Source organism: Orycteropus afer, unplaced genomic scaffold, assembly GCF_000298275.1.
Source record: "Orycteropus afer afer isolate SDZICR_OR568_19922 unplaced genomic scaffold, OryAfe1.0 scaffold00272, whole genome shotgun sequence".
Taxonomy (NCBI): Eukaryota; Metazoa; Chordata; class Mammalia; order Tubulidentata; family Orycteropodidae; genus Orycteropus; species Orycteropus afer.
Genome location: NW_006921859.1, coordinates 4,242,827 through 4,257,353, shown reverse-complemented (window position 1 = coordinate 4,257,353; position 14,527 = coordinate 4,242,827). Strand labels below are relative to the sequence as shown.

Genomic DNA, 14,527 nt, shown 5'->3' with positions numbered 1-14,527 from the left:
GATGGCTAGCAGTGAGAAGTAGCTAAAGCTCAGGGGGGGGGGGGGGGGGGGAGGTAGGAAATGCAACCAGAGCAGCCAGGGCCACACTGGAAGGGCCTTCGAGGTTATCCTGAGGGCAATGGAGAAGTCAAAAACAGTGTTTAAATAGAAAGGAAAATATTTTTGGAGGAATAAAATAGGATGTAGGAGCCCTGGTGCTCAATGGTTAAGCACTCAGCTGCTAACTGAAAGGTCACCAGTTTGAATCTCTCAGCCACTCTGTGGGAGAAATGACCTGGTAATCTGCCTTGGAAACCCTATAGGACAGTTCTCTGTCCTGTAGGGTTGCTAGGAACTGGAACCTACTCAGCACACAACAAAACAGTCTATAATTAGGCAGTCCACATTAATGTGTGCCTCGTTACTGCCAAGTGTCTCTCTCGATTCTATGCTCATCTTTTTTCATTGCATGGCACACTGACAACTTCTTGTATTAGCTGTAGCTATACTTTGGGGGATAAAACATACCTGCTAATCAGTTGCTGAGGACAAAGGGGCAGAGGTGAGAAGGAAACAAATGGCTCTTTGGGCCCTTTGCAATGAACACATTGATCTATAAGGAGGAGAAAGTAGAGACAGTGATTGCTCAATTACCATATGGATCTCAGATTAAATTTTTAAAAATCTATTTTAGAGGTAATAATCTACTTATAAGGAGCAAAGTGAATAAGGCATTTGGCTACTAACCAGAAGGTTGGTGGTTCAAACCCACCAGCTGCTCTGTGGGAAGAAGATGAGACAATCTACTTCTGTAAAGATTTACAGCCTTGGAAACTCAATGGGAAACTCAGTGAGTTGGAAATCAACTCCATGGCAGTGGGTTTTTAATCTACTTATAGGCGCCCTTGGGTGGCACAATGGTTAAACTCTCAACTGCTAATTGAAGAGTTGGAGGTTCAAACTCACCTATAGGCACCTCAGAAGACATGCCTGGTGATTTGCTTCTAAAAAGTCACAGCGTTGTAAACCCTCCTGAGCGCTTCTACTCTGACACACAGGGGTTTCCATGAGTTGGAATCTGCATGATGGCAACTAACAACAAAATGGTCCTGATGGTAATAAGGTGTGAACTGTCCCTACAGAACAAATTCAGTGAGGCCAGGGAAGAAAAGTGACTCCGCTAGGGTCACAAAAGGAGTGCAATGACGGTCTTAGACAGGAATCCAATAACACCTTCCTTCCAGACATGTGTCTGGCTGTGAGTGTCATTGGCAGAAAGAAATTTATCTTCACCCCTCCTTCCCTCCACCAAATCCAGTGCCTCATGCAGGGCCAGGAGAAAAAAATATTCAGTGATGTTGGCGAGCGGATGGGCTGATGCATTAGTGCATAGACAGATGGCACAAAAGACTGGGGGTATCTGGCTGACCCGCAGCCTGTGACCATGGTATGTCCACCCCACCCAGGGTAGGCAAGGAGAAATGCCGCCCAGTGCTGGCTGGAGGTGGGGGCGGCTCGGCAGGCACCCCCCTGCAGCACTCTTTCCTGACTGAGGTGACTGATGTTTATGAGATGGAGGGAGGACTACTGAACCTGCTCAATGATTTTCACTCAGGCCGGCTGCAAGCCTTTGGTGAGTCCTGGGGACATAGCCTAGAGGGTATGTGGGTGGGATGGAAAGACCTAGTCTCTGGGGTGTGGCTGGGGCCAGGATCCCAAGCTCCCTCCCAGGGCTCAGACAAGGGCTATCCAGGGAAGGAATGCTCCTTCGAGCAGCTGGAGCACGTGCGAGAGATGCAGGAGAAGCTGGCCCGCCTGCACTTCAGCCTGGATGTGTGTGGAGAGGAGGAAGAAGAGGAGGAAGACGATGGAGTCACTGAGGGGCTGCCTGAGGAGCAGAAGAAGACTATGGCTGACCGCAACCTGGACCAGTTGCTTAGCAATGTAGGTCAGGGCTGGTGCTTCAGTTTCTGGGGAACCAAGGGGTAGGGGAGGCACAGCCTCCCAAGGCAACTCTTGGCCCCCCGGAGTTTAAAAATGCATGGATCCAACAGCACTGGGGCCCTCAATCCCCACCAGATTATGGCCCCCAGAGCATCTGGGGTTTGACCTAGTACACTTCCTGACAGAAACTCCCTTTCTCTCTGTTGACAGCTGGAAGATCTTAGCAATTCCATGTATCCTTTCCAAGGTAACTGTGTCTCCGAGGTGGGGCCATTTTCCTCCCCTCCACTTTCTCAGGAGTGCTTATGGACAACCATCATCTCCACACCTTTTAGTCCTGTTGAATCAGAATTAGGCACAAACTGCCAAGGTAGAACTTCCCAAGTATTAGGAATAAGGGTTGCAGGGAATATATTTTACCTACTGATCAAAATCTTTGCAAGTTCTTTAGCTGACATCAATCCATTGCAAAACTTGTGTGATGCCCTCAGCATTAAATAATTCTTCTGACTAATTTTAGACTACTCACCACCTAGTCCTCAGTCGGAACTAGAGTGCATATGTGCGTGTGCGCGCGCCCACTCATACACACACACACACACACACAGACATACACCAGCCACAGTGTGGCTCACGGGTCCACCACTTACTTTGACCGAGAGAAGGTGGCATAACCTGGATCGAGAGGAGAGAACACGAGTCAGCAAGAAGGGTACTGAAAGCAGAGACTACAGCCTCAGCCAAAGGCCGCCACAGACCCCCTGCCCCGCCCCTTTGCACAGTTGGGGAAGCTAAGACTGAGCAGGATGGGAAGATGTGGGTAGGAGATATGGCTGAGGTCCAGGGCGTCACAATCCTTGACTGGCACAGACAGAAATTGCACCTGGCCGAGAATGCCGAGCCTGAAGAGCAGTCAGCTGTGTAGGAGTCAGACTCAGGCCCAGACTGCCCCTTTTCATCCCCTTTAAACTGTGACTTTTTACGGACTCGGCCCCCCAGGTGCTACAGGGAGGGGGGCACTGGATAGAATTAAACTGGAAAGAAAGCACTTCTGTGTCTCTTCTTTCTTCTCATTGCGCCTTTACTCGGCGGAAGCGTCAATAGCCTCAGCCTCCGGGGAGAAATCCGTCTACAGCCCTCTTTTGGTTGGGAAGTCCCCTTCAGGTGGGGCTGGAATCCCCGAAGCGGCTCTGGGGGGTGGAACTTGGAAAGAAAGGCGAGTGGGACAACGATGAGTCCCTTCTGGCGGACGCTACTAGCCCGGATGAAGAGAATGGTTGCCGTGGAGACAGCGGGGGCGGGGCATTGGCAGGCTAAGGAACGGCTCCGGCTAATGACGCACTGAGCAGGCGCCCGAGGCCGCGGGACCGTTGGCGCTGAGATGGAGACCGAGCAGTTGTTCCGGAGGGTGTCGACTATGCAGGTGTGAGGCGGGGATGGGACCGTGCGCGTGATTTTCCCTCAGGTGATCTCGGACTAGGACCTTCAAGCCATATAGGGCTATCACGTTCAGTCTCCTACTCGCGTGCCACCTTCTGGAGATGACGACCCACCCCCCGCCTCCCCGAAGAATGCGGCGAGCCTTGAACTTACCCACGCCCCCTCCACTCCCACCGCAGCACCTGCGGGGACCAGGGAAATGGAGGGAAGGGCCTTAAAGCGAAGTGGGGATACAGGCAAGCATCCTCCCTTGAGCTCCCACGCAGTAGCCCCTATCCTTTCCCCGTGGCCATGCCCTCTTTTGGAACAGCTAGGACGACCTATCCAGGAGAAAGCCTCAAGATGCCTTTTCTCTTGCAGTGATAAGGATCTTTCCCCTTTTTTCCACACCAGGCCTGTGTCCGGGGCTTTCTGGTCCGACGCCAGTTCCAGAGTCTGCGAGCTGAGTATGAGGCTATTGTACGGGAGATAGAGGGTGACCTGGCCATGATGCAGTGGACTGAAGGTTGGCTTCCCAGGCCTCAGTTTCTCCCAGAGGTAGTACACACTCCAAGGGGGGAAAGGAGGAGAAGGAAGGATCTGGGGAGGGGATTCAAGGGATAGTGGAACTCACCTGCCCTGGTTTTTCCTCTGGGTGCTTTAACCTCCTAGAAGAGGCAGCAGACTCACCACCTCACAGTCCAGTTCTTAATCCTCACCAACTTGTATGCTGGATGATGACACCCAGAGCATGGAGGGGTTTAGCTCTAGGGCTCTCATACCTCTCTTACTGATTTCTCAGAAGGTAAAATCACACCAGACCTGGAAAGCAGGAGAGAGGGTGTCAAGTCCAGAGAAGGAACTAGGGAGCCACTTTCCATGTAAAGAGCCCAAGGAGATGGTGCTGAAGAATTCAGGAAAAAGGTCAGCAAACCCAGGAAATCTCCCCTGCCGAGAAGACAGCCCCCAGCTTCAGGCTGAGCAGAGCAGGAAACCCAGCCGAGGAGAAACCGGAGACTCCTCAAGGATGGAGAACCCAGGTACCTCTCTGCCTAGATTAGGGTAAGCCTTGACACCCTTTGGGCCTCAGCTCCCCCATCTGAAAAGTGAAAGGCTTGTGCTAGATTAACTGCATCGCCTTCCTTCTCTCTTCCCAGTTGGGGAACACATGGCTGGATGGAGAAGGGTACCAATGTTCTAAGGCTAGGACAGTGTCCAGTGTTTATTCCTCAAGGCTCTCTTCTTCCTTCCTAACCCCTTCCTTCACAGAAGCCACAGATTCAGGACTGTTCTACAACCAGCTTGAGCTTCAGAAGGTTCAGCACCTCCACAGCCACTTGGCTATGGAACTGCTTTGGCTGCAACAGGCCATCAATAGCCGTAAGGAGGTAGTCACTAACTGGGACCCCTTTCTGCACATTTATGGTCAAGGGGAGAAGGGAGTGGGAGGCCTGCTGCCACGCCCAAGCAGGCATGCCTAATAAGTATCTGTCCTCTTCCCCAACAGTACCTAATTCTGAAACAAACATTGAACTCACCAGAGGCAAGCCAGACCAGAGATGAGCCCAATGTATGCCCAGACCATGTGGGACAGGTCTGTGAGAGGGTCTACATACAACCAAGTCCACCACTAGAAGACCAGTCCTACAGGGACAGGACGACCAGAGAGCTAGACCCTGGGGATGACTCCTGCTGGAGGGTCAAGTCACAACCCCACAAATCCCAAGAAAGTGGCCGCTGCAGATAAAACCACTGCTGGGGCCAAGTACAGGGAACCATGCTATAGAAAGGCTGGATCACAGCTGCCCACACTATCAGACCATCAGGCTATATAGGGAACAAGCTCAACAAAGAGTCAGATCACAGAGAATAGACTTCTAGAGGCACCTGCCTGCAGCTGATGAAACATCTGGAAGACCAGACCCCCAGAGATCTCAAACCCAGGGGCCATTGTTCTGAGAAGACCAGGACACAGCTGGTCATGCTTTCTGAAGAGCCAACTATGAAGGACAAGTCTTCCAGAGGACCAGGCTACCAAGAGCCTGACTGCCAGAAAGCTGGACCACAGGAATCAAGCCCCTCAGAGACCCATGTCATCTGGGATGAGACTTTGGCAGGGCCAGAGCATAGTGGCCTAGATCTCAGGAGAATAAAACCACCCAAAGGCCAGATCCCCAGTGATAGAACCTCCAAAGATGAACCCTCCAAGTAGCCTAGCCATGAAGGATGGACAAACCAGAGAACTGTACTACAGAGATCAAAGCCACCTCAGTACCTGTCATCCACAGGGTCAGACTCTATAGGAGAGGACCACTGGAGGGGCAGACCATGGAAAACGGGACCACCAGGCTAGACCCTGGGGAGCTGGGGAGGACCAGTCTCCAGAAGGAATGCCATGAAAGCACAGTGAGTGAGACGGGACCTTGTCTTGGCTTCCAGGCACCAGCTCTCCCTCCTTCCCTGTCCCTGGCCATTGGTGGCTAGTGGGGCTAACAGCAGGTAGAACTAAGAGCTGGCACCAGTATGGGGAGAGGAAAAGAGAGAGGAAGAGAGAGAAGATAACTATTTTGTGCTCTACTTGTGGCTCAGATCAGATTTCAGAACAGGGAGTTATCTGGGGAAAGTAAAGTGGGGAAGCTGATGAAGAATAAAGATTTTTCTTTGAGTCTGGCTGTTTTCATCTTCTGCCTCCGTCTCTGGACCCTAGAGCTGATTCCCTCCCTAGGGGAGCTCAGCCCTTGGCTGGGGAGGAGCAGGTAGGCCCTGGAGCTACCCCCACACCCTGGTATTGGATCATCAGTGTTTAAGTGAGATGTCTCCTACTCACTCACTGTTCAGACCATAGGCCCCTCTCTGAGTCAGGGTTTCCTACATATATAGCAGTCATACCTGCTACACTATTATGAGGCCCTTGTGAGAATTTGAGTATCAAGACTCTTAACTCAGACCTGGCTTCTAGGTCCTCCTATTAGCTCTCAACCGAGGTTGCTTAAGAGCAGATTGGATGAGACCTTGAATGCAGATGGATGCTATTATTGGATGTTCTCCTTGCCTTCCTGGGTGAGAGCAGGGCTCCACCTCTGACTGGCACCACTCCCAGTCCTACCTTAGTTCCCTGGCAACAGCTCTGTGTCTCTCGCTGAGGACACAATGGCAGGCAGCAATCCAGTAGCCAAGTGGGTAGTGGTGTACAAGAATGGAGATCCCTTCTTCCCAGGCCGCCAGCTGCTGGTGACTCAGCGTCGCTTTCCCACTCTGGAGACTTTCCTCTGTGAGGTGACATCAGCTGTGCAGGCCCCACTGGCTGTACGTGCTCTCTATACACCCTGTCACGGCCACCGTGTCACTGACATGGCAGAGATGCAGAATGGAGGGCAGTATGTGGCTGCTGGCTTTGAACGATTCCGCAAGCTCCAGTGAGTGGGATGGGGCTGGTCAGACAGAGCCTGGGGAGGAACTAATAGCATTTACTCAATATTTAGTGTGTGTGGGGGGGGAAGCTCTGGTGGCATAGTGCCTAAGGCACTTGACTGCTAACCAGACGGATGGCAGTTCAAACCCACCAACCACTCCTCGGAAGGAAGACTGGGCAATCTACTTCCTGGGCAATCTACTTCTGTAGTGATATTGCCTCAGAAACCAAGGCGGGGTCACTATGAGTCAGATCTGACTTGACAGCAATGAATTTGGGTTTTGGTTTGGTTTAGTGTGTGTGTACCAACCACTCCATTTTCTCATGTAATACAACCCTGTGAAGGGGGTGGTTTTATGCCCATTAGTTAAAAGGGAAAACCAACATAGCAAGGTTAAGTAACCTGCCTAAGAGTACACAAGTATATAGTTGCACCTGGGTTCAAATCAATGTCTGTCTTGTATGGATGCTTATGCCCATAACGTCCTGTGGGAAGGAGACCTGCAGTCTGAACTGCTTTTTCCAAATTGAATACCTTCCCACCACCACCAAACACCCTGAATCCATCCATCACTTTCTCCCTGCTGTGCTTAAGTACCCTCTGCTCTCCTGTTACATGATCATGCCCGTGGCAGGGTGAGGCTTTACCTTCTAAGGTGGGAGGAGAATGTATCTAAGCTTCCAACACAAACCTGGCCTCCAGGTCCTATCTTAGTTTTCAGATGAGGTTGCTTACTGCAATGCAAAGAGCAAAGGGTCAGGAGCTAGACAGACTTAGATTCTGAGTTGTCACTTCCTGTGTGACCCTCGGCAAGTCACTTAACCTCTCTGAGTCTCAGACAAAGTGGAGATAAAACCACCTATCTCATTGTGATGGTTATGTTTGTGTGTCAACTTGGCTAGGCCTGGTTGAGTGACTGGACAGCTGGATGTAGTATTCCCCATGATGAGACTGGTAATCAACTCCATGGTGGAATCTACCGGGAGCAGCTGAGTAGCTGCCTTAGGGAATGTGGTCTGTTTCCTGTATATAAGGAGAAGCCTTGAGAATGGTCTTCAGCCTTTGGCACACTTGAACCCTGCGTGTAGCCGTGTCGTTGCTCAGCAGCCTGCCATACTCTGCTGACCTTGGGACTTACAATGGATTTAAGCTAATGGCCTGCCATGTAGTCTGGTAACATCAGGACTGTGCCTTTTTACTTGTCAACCTTGGGGCTTCCAGCATCAGCAGCCAGCAGCTGTCTGAGTGAAGAAACGCCTCTAGCTCCAGTGGGCTGGGAGCAGGAGGCAGAGCTGGACCTCAAGGTTGAGGGGCTTTCACCCAGCCCCTAGAGCCTGGCACTCTGAACTTGGACTTAAAGCCTCCAAATTGTAAGAATAAACTCCTGTTTGTTAAGGCCATCTCATTTGTGGTGTATTTTCTCGTCACCAGGTAACCAAAACACTCATGAATGAAGAAATTCTTGGGATATAGTAGGATGCTTAAGGAACTAGATTCTCTTGATCTTTTGAACTTCAGGTTTGTATCTGAGATCCCAGTCTGGATGCCCAGCCAGACCCAGGGCCCTAAGGAAGGCAAGTTCAAGTGCTAGCATTTGTTTCTGGACTGAGATGAAAGGCTGTTCCAGGGAGACCTACTGAGCTGGATCCTAGCCCCACACTAGGAGCTGCCAGCCTGACCTGTAACCTCTGTTTTTTTTTTCAGCTATTTACCCCCTGGAGGAAATGATCCAGGCAGGAAAAGCAGCAGACTACCAGTGAGTCCTGGGGAGGCTGTCCCCCCAGCCCTTCTGTCTTCCCCCACTTTTTAGGATTGCCCCAATTTGGTGTGGGGAGTCAGGGGTCAGCAGGATCTGCCCAGTCCCATGGGGTACTCCCAATGCCCACTCTGGAACCAACTCATCCTTCTAGGAATTTAAGACACAATTCCTTGCCTCTTTCCCAGTCTTTTACTTTATTTCCAGGTGGTTGTGGTCCCCAAAGAAAGAGGAAGCTGTGAGACACAGGTAGGGATAGAAAGTGAGGTAAGGGAGGTACAAGTACCCTTTGGTGAAAAGTGTGACTGGTCCTCATCTGTTCTCGTCTCCTCCTCCCCTAGTCTGACTCCGTTTCCCTTCATCCCACCCATTTCGGACTGATCTACCCCTAACCAGAGGCTTCAATTTCTCCTGACCTTGGGGGCTGTCTTGGGTTTCAGGGTCCTTGTCTGACTCACCACCTGTGTGATGGTGCCCCTGGACCAAGGCTGCCTGAAGGTGCCCCCTGTTATATCCAGTGAGTTCTGGTGTTGGGAAGCAGGGGTGTAGATTTTTGTGAGACCAAGAAATTGAGAATGGGTTTGCTCCAGAAGCCCCTGGTTGCCGGTGGGAATGTAAAAAGTCCAACATGCCTGACGGGTACAAATAGACCAATGCAATGGTTCTCGGACCATGCCACCGTTCTCTCACATGTTGGGAGCCCTGTGAACCCTCCCCTTTACTGCTGTTCTTTGTTGTAGTGTGTTCAGGAATGGGGACCTGTCAAGTCCTCCATTTAGCGTGAAGCTGTCCCAGGCTGCCAGGCAGGACTGGGAAACAGTGTTGAAGCTCCTGACTGAGAAGGCTAAGTTGCAGAATGGGGCTGTATGCAAGTGAGTATGGGACTGGGAGGTTCAAAAGCCCCCAAAAGGGAGCACTGCAGCTGGTTTGGGCTGTCCCTGAGGATGAAAAGGCGAAAGGAAAGCATAGTGCCCCAAATGGAACTTCCTCCTATGCCAAAGGAGAGGCCCTTGTGACCCAGCCCTCAGAGCCCGGACAGAGCCTAAGTGACTAGCCCTCATGCCCAGGCCAGGTGCCAAGGTACCCTAGGAATAATTGTACCCATCCCTCACAGTCTGCCAAATATGAGAGGCATGTTGTCCATCAGCCCTTGTCCTACTCACTATCCATCAGCCCTTGTCGCACAAACTGCTTTTCCCCTCCTAGACTCTGCACCCTAGAGGGGCTCCCGCTGTCGGCAAAGGAGGATCTGATAAGCGGTCATTACTATGTGGCTGTCGGAGTGGATGAGTTCAAGGCTCTCCCCTACTTAGAGCTGCTGGTGCCCAGTTCCTCCCTGCCCAGGGCCTGCTGGTATGTAAGTGTGAGGAGGAAGAGCAAAGGACCATCTGGTCTGTATGCTTTCGGATTCCATATCTTTCCCTCCTTACAAGCCTTTTCTTTTATCACTGCAGGCATCTCTCAGACCAGAAGCCTAGGCCCCACAGGCAGGGGGTAGGTGATGCAGGGGCTGAGGAGGTGGGAGGGTGGACTGGCTGACTTCTCCTTGGGCTCTGGCTCTATTTCACTGCATCCTCCCAGGAATCTTGTGATGATTACTGTCCCCATTTTCCAGAGGAGGAAACTAAAGCTCAAAGAAGTGAAGCAATTTGTTTAGGGTGACACAGGTGTTGAATGGCAGGAACCAGACCAGAACTTGGTATGAGAGCAGAGGTGTATCTATGGAAAATAGTGCCTACAGCAAGCACTGAAATCGCACAGCCCCTGTCCAAACTTCTGACCCCCATCTTTTAGATAACTTAACCATAATATCAGCTCTTTTGATACAAGTCAAGCTTGTCAATCTTTTATTTAGCACATTATGGCACTACAGGAAAATTACAACTGCACCTTCCTTGCTTTCACTGGTGACATTAGTCTGATGGGCTCAAAGTCATTTTCTTCCGTTTCTTTTTTTTCTACACTCAGCAGATCAAGATCACACAGTCTGCCTTGACCCAGGGAAGCTCTCAAATACGAAAGAGTTTTAACTTGCTGAATGATTTCTCACAGCTGGTGATGGAAACTGCGATGGTTAATAGAACCTTCTCTGTGGTGTCCCCCTTCAAGTGGTGCTCAGAACATGTGCCATACCTTAGATACAACTCTGTTTGAAAGCCAGCTCATCTAGGTCTATGAAGGTCTTCAGACCTCTGAGTTGCTAGATCTAATTCCTTCTTGCCAGGCTGGATGCTGGGGAAAAGAACCAGCATATCTGGCTGAGCAGGGTCCAAGGAGCTCTGGTGGTGTAATGCCAAGCAGAAGGTTGGCGGTTCAAACCGACCAGCCACTCCGCGGAAGGAAGACTGGGTAATCTACTTCCATAAAGATTTACTACCTTGGAAAACCAAAGGGGGTCACTATGAGTCAGAATCGACTCAATGGCAGTGAGTTTGTTTTTTGGTTTTTGATGGTCCGAGGAAACTTACCAGCTTCCTATTCTATGGTAGGTGTGAGTCCTCCCAAGGGAGGAGCCAGAGGGCCTTTCCAAAGTATCTTCTGCTTTGTCCCTGGATAAGGCAGAAAGAGGGAACAGGGAGGGAGGATGCAGGCCATGGAGATGGACAGCATGTTCACTCCCAAGCTCCCTCAGGTATTGGGGCACACTCGGAAGCCAGGACTGGGGAGAAGGGAAGGTAAAAGCAGTCAGCACCCATGGCCTAATCCAAATGCCCCCTCTATAGGCCCATGGCCACAGGGCACAGGCAACCCAGTCCACTCCAAAGAAGCCAACCCAAGTTGAGCCATCTGCTTTCTATGCCAGACCCCAGGAGGCAACTCAGCCAAGAAACAAACTCCCCCTTCTCTCACTTTCATCAGGTGAGGGACTTCTGAGGCCCAAGCCCTTCTCAGTCACCCTCTGCTTAAACCAAATGAATGAGCCTTCAGTGATGGGATGTGGAAGGGATGGGATGGAGGGCCTAAGGTCAGCCTTTCAACTTCCCTGCCATCCTCTGAGATAGCAAGGCTCAGGCAAGGGAAAGGGGCAGAGAAGATCAAGGAAAGAATGCTGAGGGTCCCTCAGCCTGGGCATTAGCCAATGCTGCCTCCCTCACCAGGAGTCAAGGGAGTCTATGGGGCTCCCCACCCAAGACGTGAGACGGCAGGGGCCCAGGAAGTAGCAGATGATGAAGATACCCAGACAGAGGAGCCCTTGGATCAGGTGGGCTGGGGCTGGGAGCAGTACATTGGGATAGGAGTTCTGAGCTGAGTAGAATTTAGCCCCAAGTCCTCCTTGTGACTATAAACAGATCTCCTAACATCTTGAAGCCTGACTTTCCACCTTGTTAAAGGAGGGGACAGATCCTTATTTCTGAAGTCTCTTCCTTTCCTGGAGCTCCCTATTGAGGGTGGGACCAGGGATGCTGATGGCTTCATCTGTGTAGCCTTCTGTCTCCTCCAGAGGGCGGCACCAATGGTAGAAGAGGACTTGTTCCTGGGAAATGACCGGCCTGGGGCTGCAGCAGCTATTTGAACCTCAGCCCCTGCTCTGCCATCTTGAGAGCAAGCAGCTCCAACCGGGCACAGGAGACCTTTACTCTACAGCCTCCAGCAGTCTGTTCCCAAGGAGCCTTGCCCTCCCTGGGTTCACAGGGTAGGCTGCCGCCTCTCCAGCCCCTCCCCCTCTTCATCTGCTCCTAAACCCACCACAGCTTTCCAAGAAGGGCAGCCCAAACCACACAAGGCCATTTCTTACCTGGCCAGAGAAAGGAGTAGCAGAGGCCACAAACCTGGGAGTAAGTTAGTCACAATAAAAAAATACTACTAACCTTTGTTTATTGCAGATTTATTGAAGGCTTTACAGTGCTGGGGCTCACAGTTGTCCGACCATTTGAGAAGGACTAGCAGTTGAGGAATCCCACCCTCCTCATGGGTGGGATGGCAAGGCTGGCTAACTGGCAGCTCACCTCCCCATACCTGCACTTCTCCCCTCAGTTCTACCCCTTCAGTCAGCCAATGCATTCTGACCCAGTCCCGGAACCTCCATTTTACATTTCTGGCTCAAAGACAGCAGTGGCTCCTTCCCTGCTGCTGGGGCGCTGCAATTCATCACAGTGGCCTAAGTCAGGCCGTAGTAATGGGGCTGGGGCTGGGTGGGTGCTGAGAGGACGGCAGGAAGGGAGCTGCTGAGGATGACTGTGAAGTCTCCAGTGCTTAGTCCTAGCAGCTGAACAGCACCTGAAGGTTTCAGAACCCATTCACTCTGTTCTCTTACTGTGATCCATGAGGTAGCTATTATCCCCCTAAGAGATGGGGAAGCTAAGACTCAGAAGTTTTGGGTCTCTCTGCTCATGCCTGCATCTCACAGGCCAGAGGCTTCTTGGAGACAGGAGAAGTGGTGGTTGAGGTCTGCCCACTCAAAGGACAGATGGATGCCCCTGGGTCTTGCTCACTGAGCTTGTGATGCAGAGTGCAATTCCTGTCACGGTGAGCACCATGCCTACGACTGCTCCTGTGATAACAAAATTGAGGAGCTGTGAGCCCTGCCAGGCTGGTCCAGGGATAGGGGAAGAGCTGGTAGGGTCTGGTACAAATTCTTACCCCAACCTCTGTTCCCAACCCAGAAACTCTGATGGCCACAAAAAAGCAAGAGAGCTGGAAGCTGGACAGATAGAGGAATAGGGCAGTATAGGGAAGAGCCTATCCCCATTTGTCAACCTTTCAGTTAGCAGCCCAGCCTCCTTAACCATTTGGACTCTGGAAAAGAACTACAGTGGGTATGTCAAAGCCCAAGTAGCTGCTTCCTGCACTTTCAGTGGCCTGACTTACGTGTTCCACCAATATCTTCTCCAAGTATCTTTCCAACAATCAGTGTGAAGACGATGGCCAGAGAGTTACAGATGGGCACAGCTAGGGTTAGATCTGGGTATTCAGAATGAGAAGAATCACTGAGATGGAAAACATGCCCTTGTAGGCACAAAACACTTTGGTTTCATCATCAAGATGGCCCTTTAAGAGAAGTATCATGACCCCATTTTCCAAATAAATTACAGCAAAGCTTAACACTCAAACCTGGGTCTCCTGACACCAAATTCAGTGCTCCCTCAGGATTCCAACATAAAGACCTGATCCCTGAGTCTAGGACCACCATGTGTTGATGATGAGGATGAGGTCTTTGCATTCAGCTCAAGGATTTCTGGGAGTGCATTAGGCCAAAGGTTTTCAAACTTTCTTTAAATGAAATTTAATGAGAAGCCCAAAATATAAAATAGATGAAAAGTGGAGTGAGTCTGGTCAAAGCTGGGGTGGCAGATCTGAAAGCTGGCCTATTGCCTTCCCTTCTCATGGCCTCTGAGGGGTTCCTCAGAACTGTTTGGGGCCCAGACTCCCTAGGGCCTAGGTGAGACTCCAGGGGAAGCAAAATCTCTGCAGGGGGACTTCTCATAGCAAAGTTCAACAGTGTAAAATGGTAAGTAATAATATGCCTTCAAATCCTCTGCATTGACATGTTGGATTAGGTGAAATAAATTGCCCAAAATTTTGTAACGTTATCTCTGAATGGATATAGTCATGTCCACTTCATAGGGTCACAATGGGAATTAAATAAAATGTGTGATACAATGGAACACAAGTCCTGATAGGTGCTACAACAGGGATGAAATGTGAAAACACTGAGTAAAATCAACCAGCCACAAAAAGACAAATATTGTATATCCCACTTATATGAAATATCTAGAATAGACATATATAGAGAGACCAAAGTTTATTAGTGGTTACCAATGGCAGAAGAGAGACGGGGAGGGGGAATCACTGCCCAGGGGGCATTAAGCTTCTATCCGGGGGTGATGGAAAACTCTGGAAATGGATAGTGATGGTTGCACAACACGATGAACATAATTAATGTCACTAAATTCTACATGTAAAAAATGTTGAAATGGCAAATATTTTATTCTACATATATTTACAATAACAATAATAAAACATAAAATGAGCACAATATCTGATGCTATAGGAGCTCTGGTAGCATAGTGGCTAA

The 14,527-nt window shown here is 50.5% G+C and overlaps 4 protein-coding genes across 4 annotated transcripts in view; 3 read left to right on the top strand and 1 right to left on the bottom strand.

Moving 5' to 3' along the window:
• Positions 1-2,848, top strand: part of CCDC28B (coiled-coil domain containing 28B) — a 3,740-nt gene extending 892 nt beyond the window's left edge. The window contains exons 2-5 of the mRNA XM_007950453.2: positions 1,446-1,612; positions 1,733-1,923; positions 2,134-2,156; positions 2,794-2,848. Of these exons, the coding sequence (XP_007948644.1) occupies positions 1,446-1,612; positions 1,733-1,923; positions 2,134-2,156; positions 2,794-2,848 (436 nt within the window). The remainder of the gene's footprint in view (positions 1-1,445; positions 1,613-1,732; positions 1,924-2,133; positions 2,157-2,793) is intronic.
• A 456-nt stretch (positions 2,849-3,304) lies between these two features.
• On the top strand, positions 3,305-5,695 carry IQCC (IQ motif containing C). The gene is given in 7 exon segments (XM_007950452.1): positions 3,305-3,346; positions 3,757-3,900; positions 4,145-4,382; positions 4,612-4,730; positions 4,850-5,061; positions 5,063-5,171; positions 5,174-5,695. Coding segments are annotated over 7 exon segments (1,386 nt in total).
• Positions 5,696-6,492: 797 nt separating this feature from the next.
• Positions 6,493-12,025, top strand: DCDC2B (doublecortin domain containing 2B). Its single transcript, XM_007950451.1, has 9 exons — positions 6,493-6,758; positions 8,460-8,511; positions 8,952-9,028; positions 9,252-9,383; positions 9,718-9,864; positions 9,966-10,005; positions 11,235-11,370; positions 11,610-11,713; positions 11,954-12,025. Exons 1-9 carry the CDS (start codon positions 6,493-6,495, stop codon positions 12,023-12,025), a joined length of 1,026 nt encoding a protein of 341 aa, XP_007948642.1.
• Positions 12,026-12,908: 883 nt separating this feature from the next.
• Positions 12,909-14,527, bottom strand: part of TMEM234 (transmembrane protein 234) — a 3,571-nt gene continuing 1,952 nt past the window's right edge. The window contains exons 4-5 of the mRNA XM_007950472.1: positions 13,321-13,413; positions 12,909-13,003 (exon numbers count right to left, since the gene is read on the bottom strand). Of these exons, the coding sequence (XP_007948663.1) occupies positions 12,909-13,003; positions 13,321-13,413 (188 nt within the window). The remainder of the gene's footprint in view (positions 13,004-13,320; positions 13,414-14,527) is intronic.

Coding starts and splice junctions, on each gene's coding strand:
- DCDC2B (XM_007950451.1), top strand. CDS start 6,493: ATGGCAGGCAGCAATCCAGTAGCCAAGTGGGTAGTGGTGTACAAGAAT. Junction 10,006..11,234: donor CTAGGCCCCACAGGCAGGGG/GTAGGTGATGCA, acceptor CCCCCTCTATAG/GCCCATGGCCACAGGGCACA. Junction 11,371..11,609: donor CCTTCTCTCACTTTCATCAG/GTGAGGGACTTC, acceptor CTCCCTCACCAG/GAGTCAAGGGAGTCTATGGG.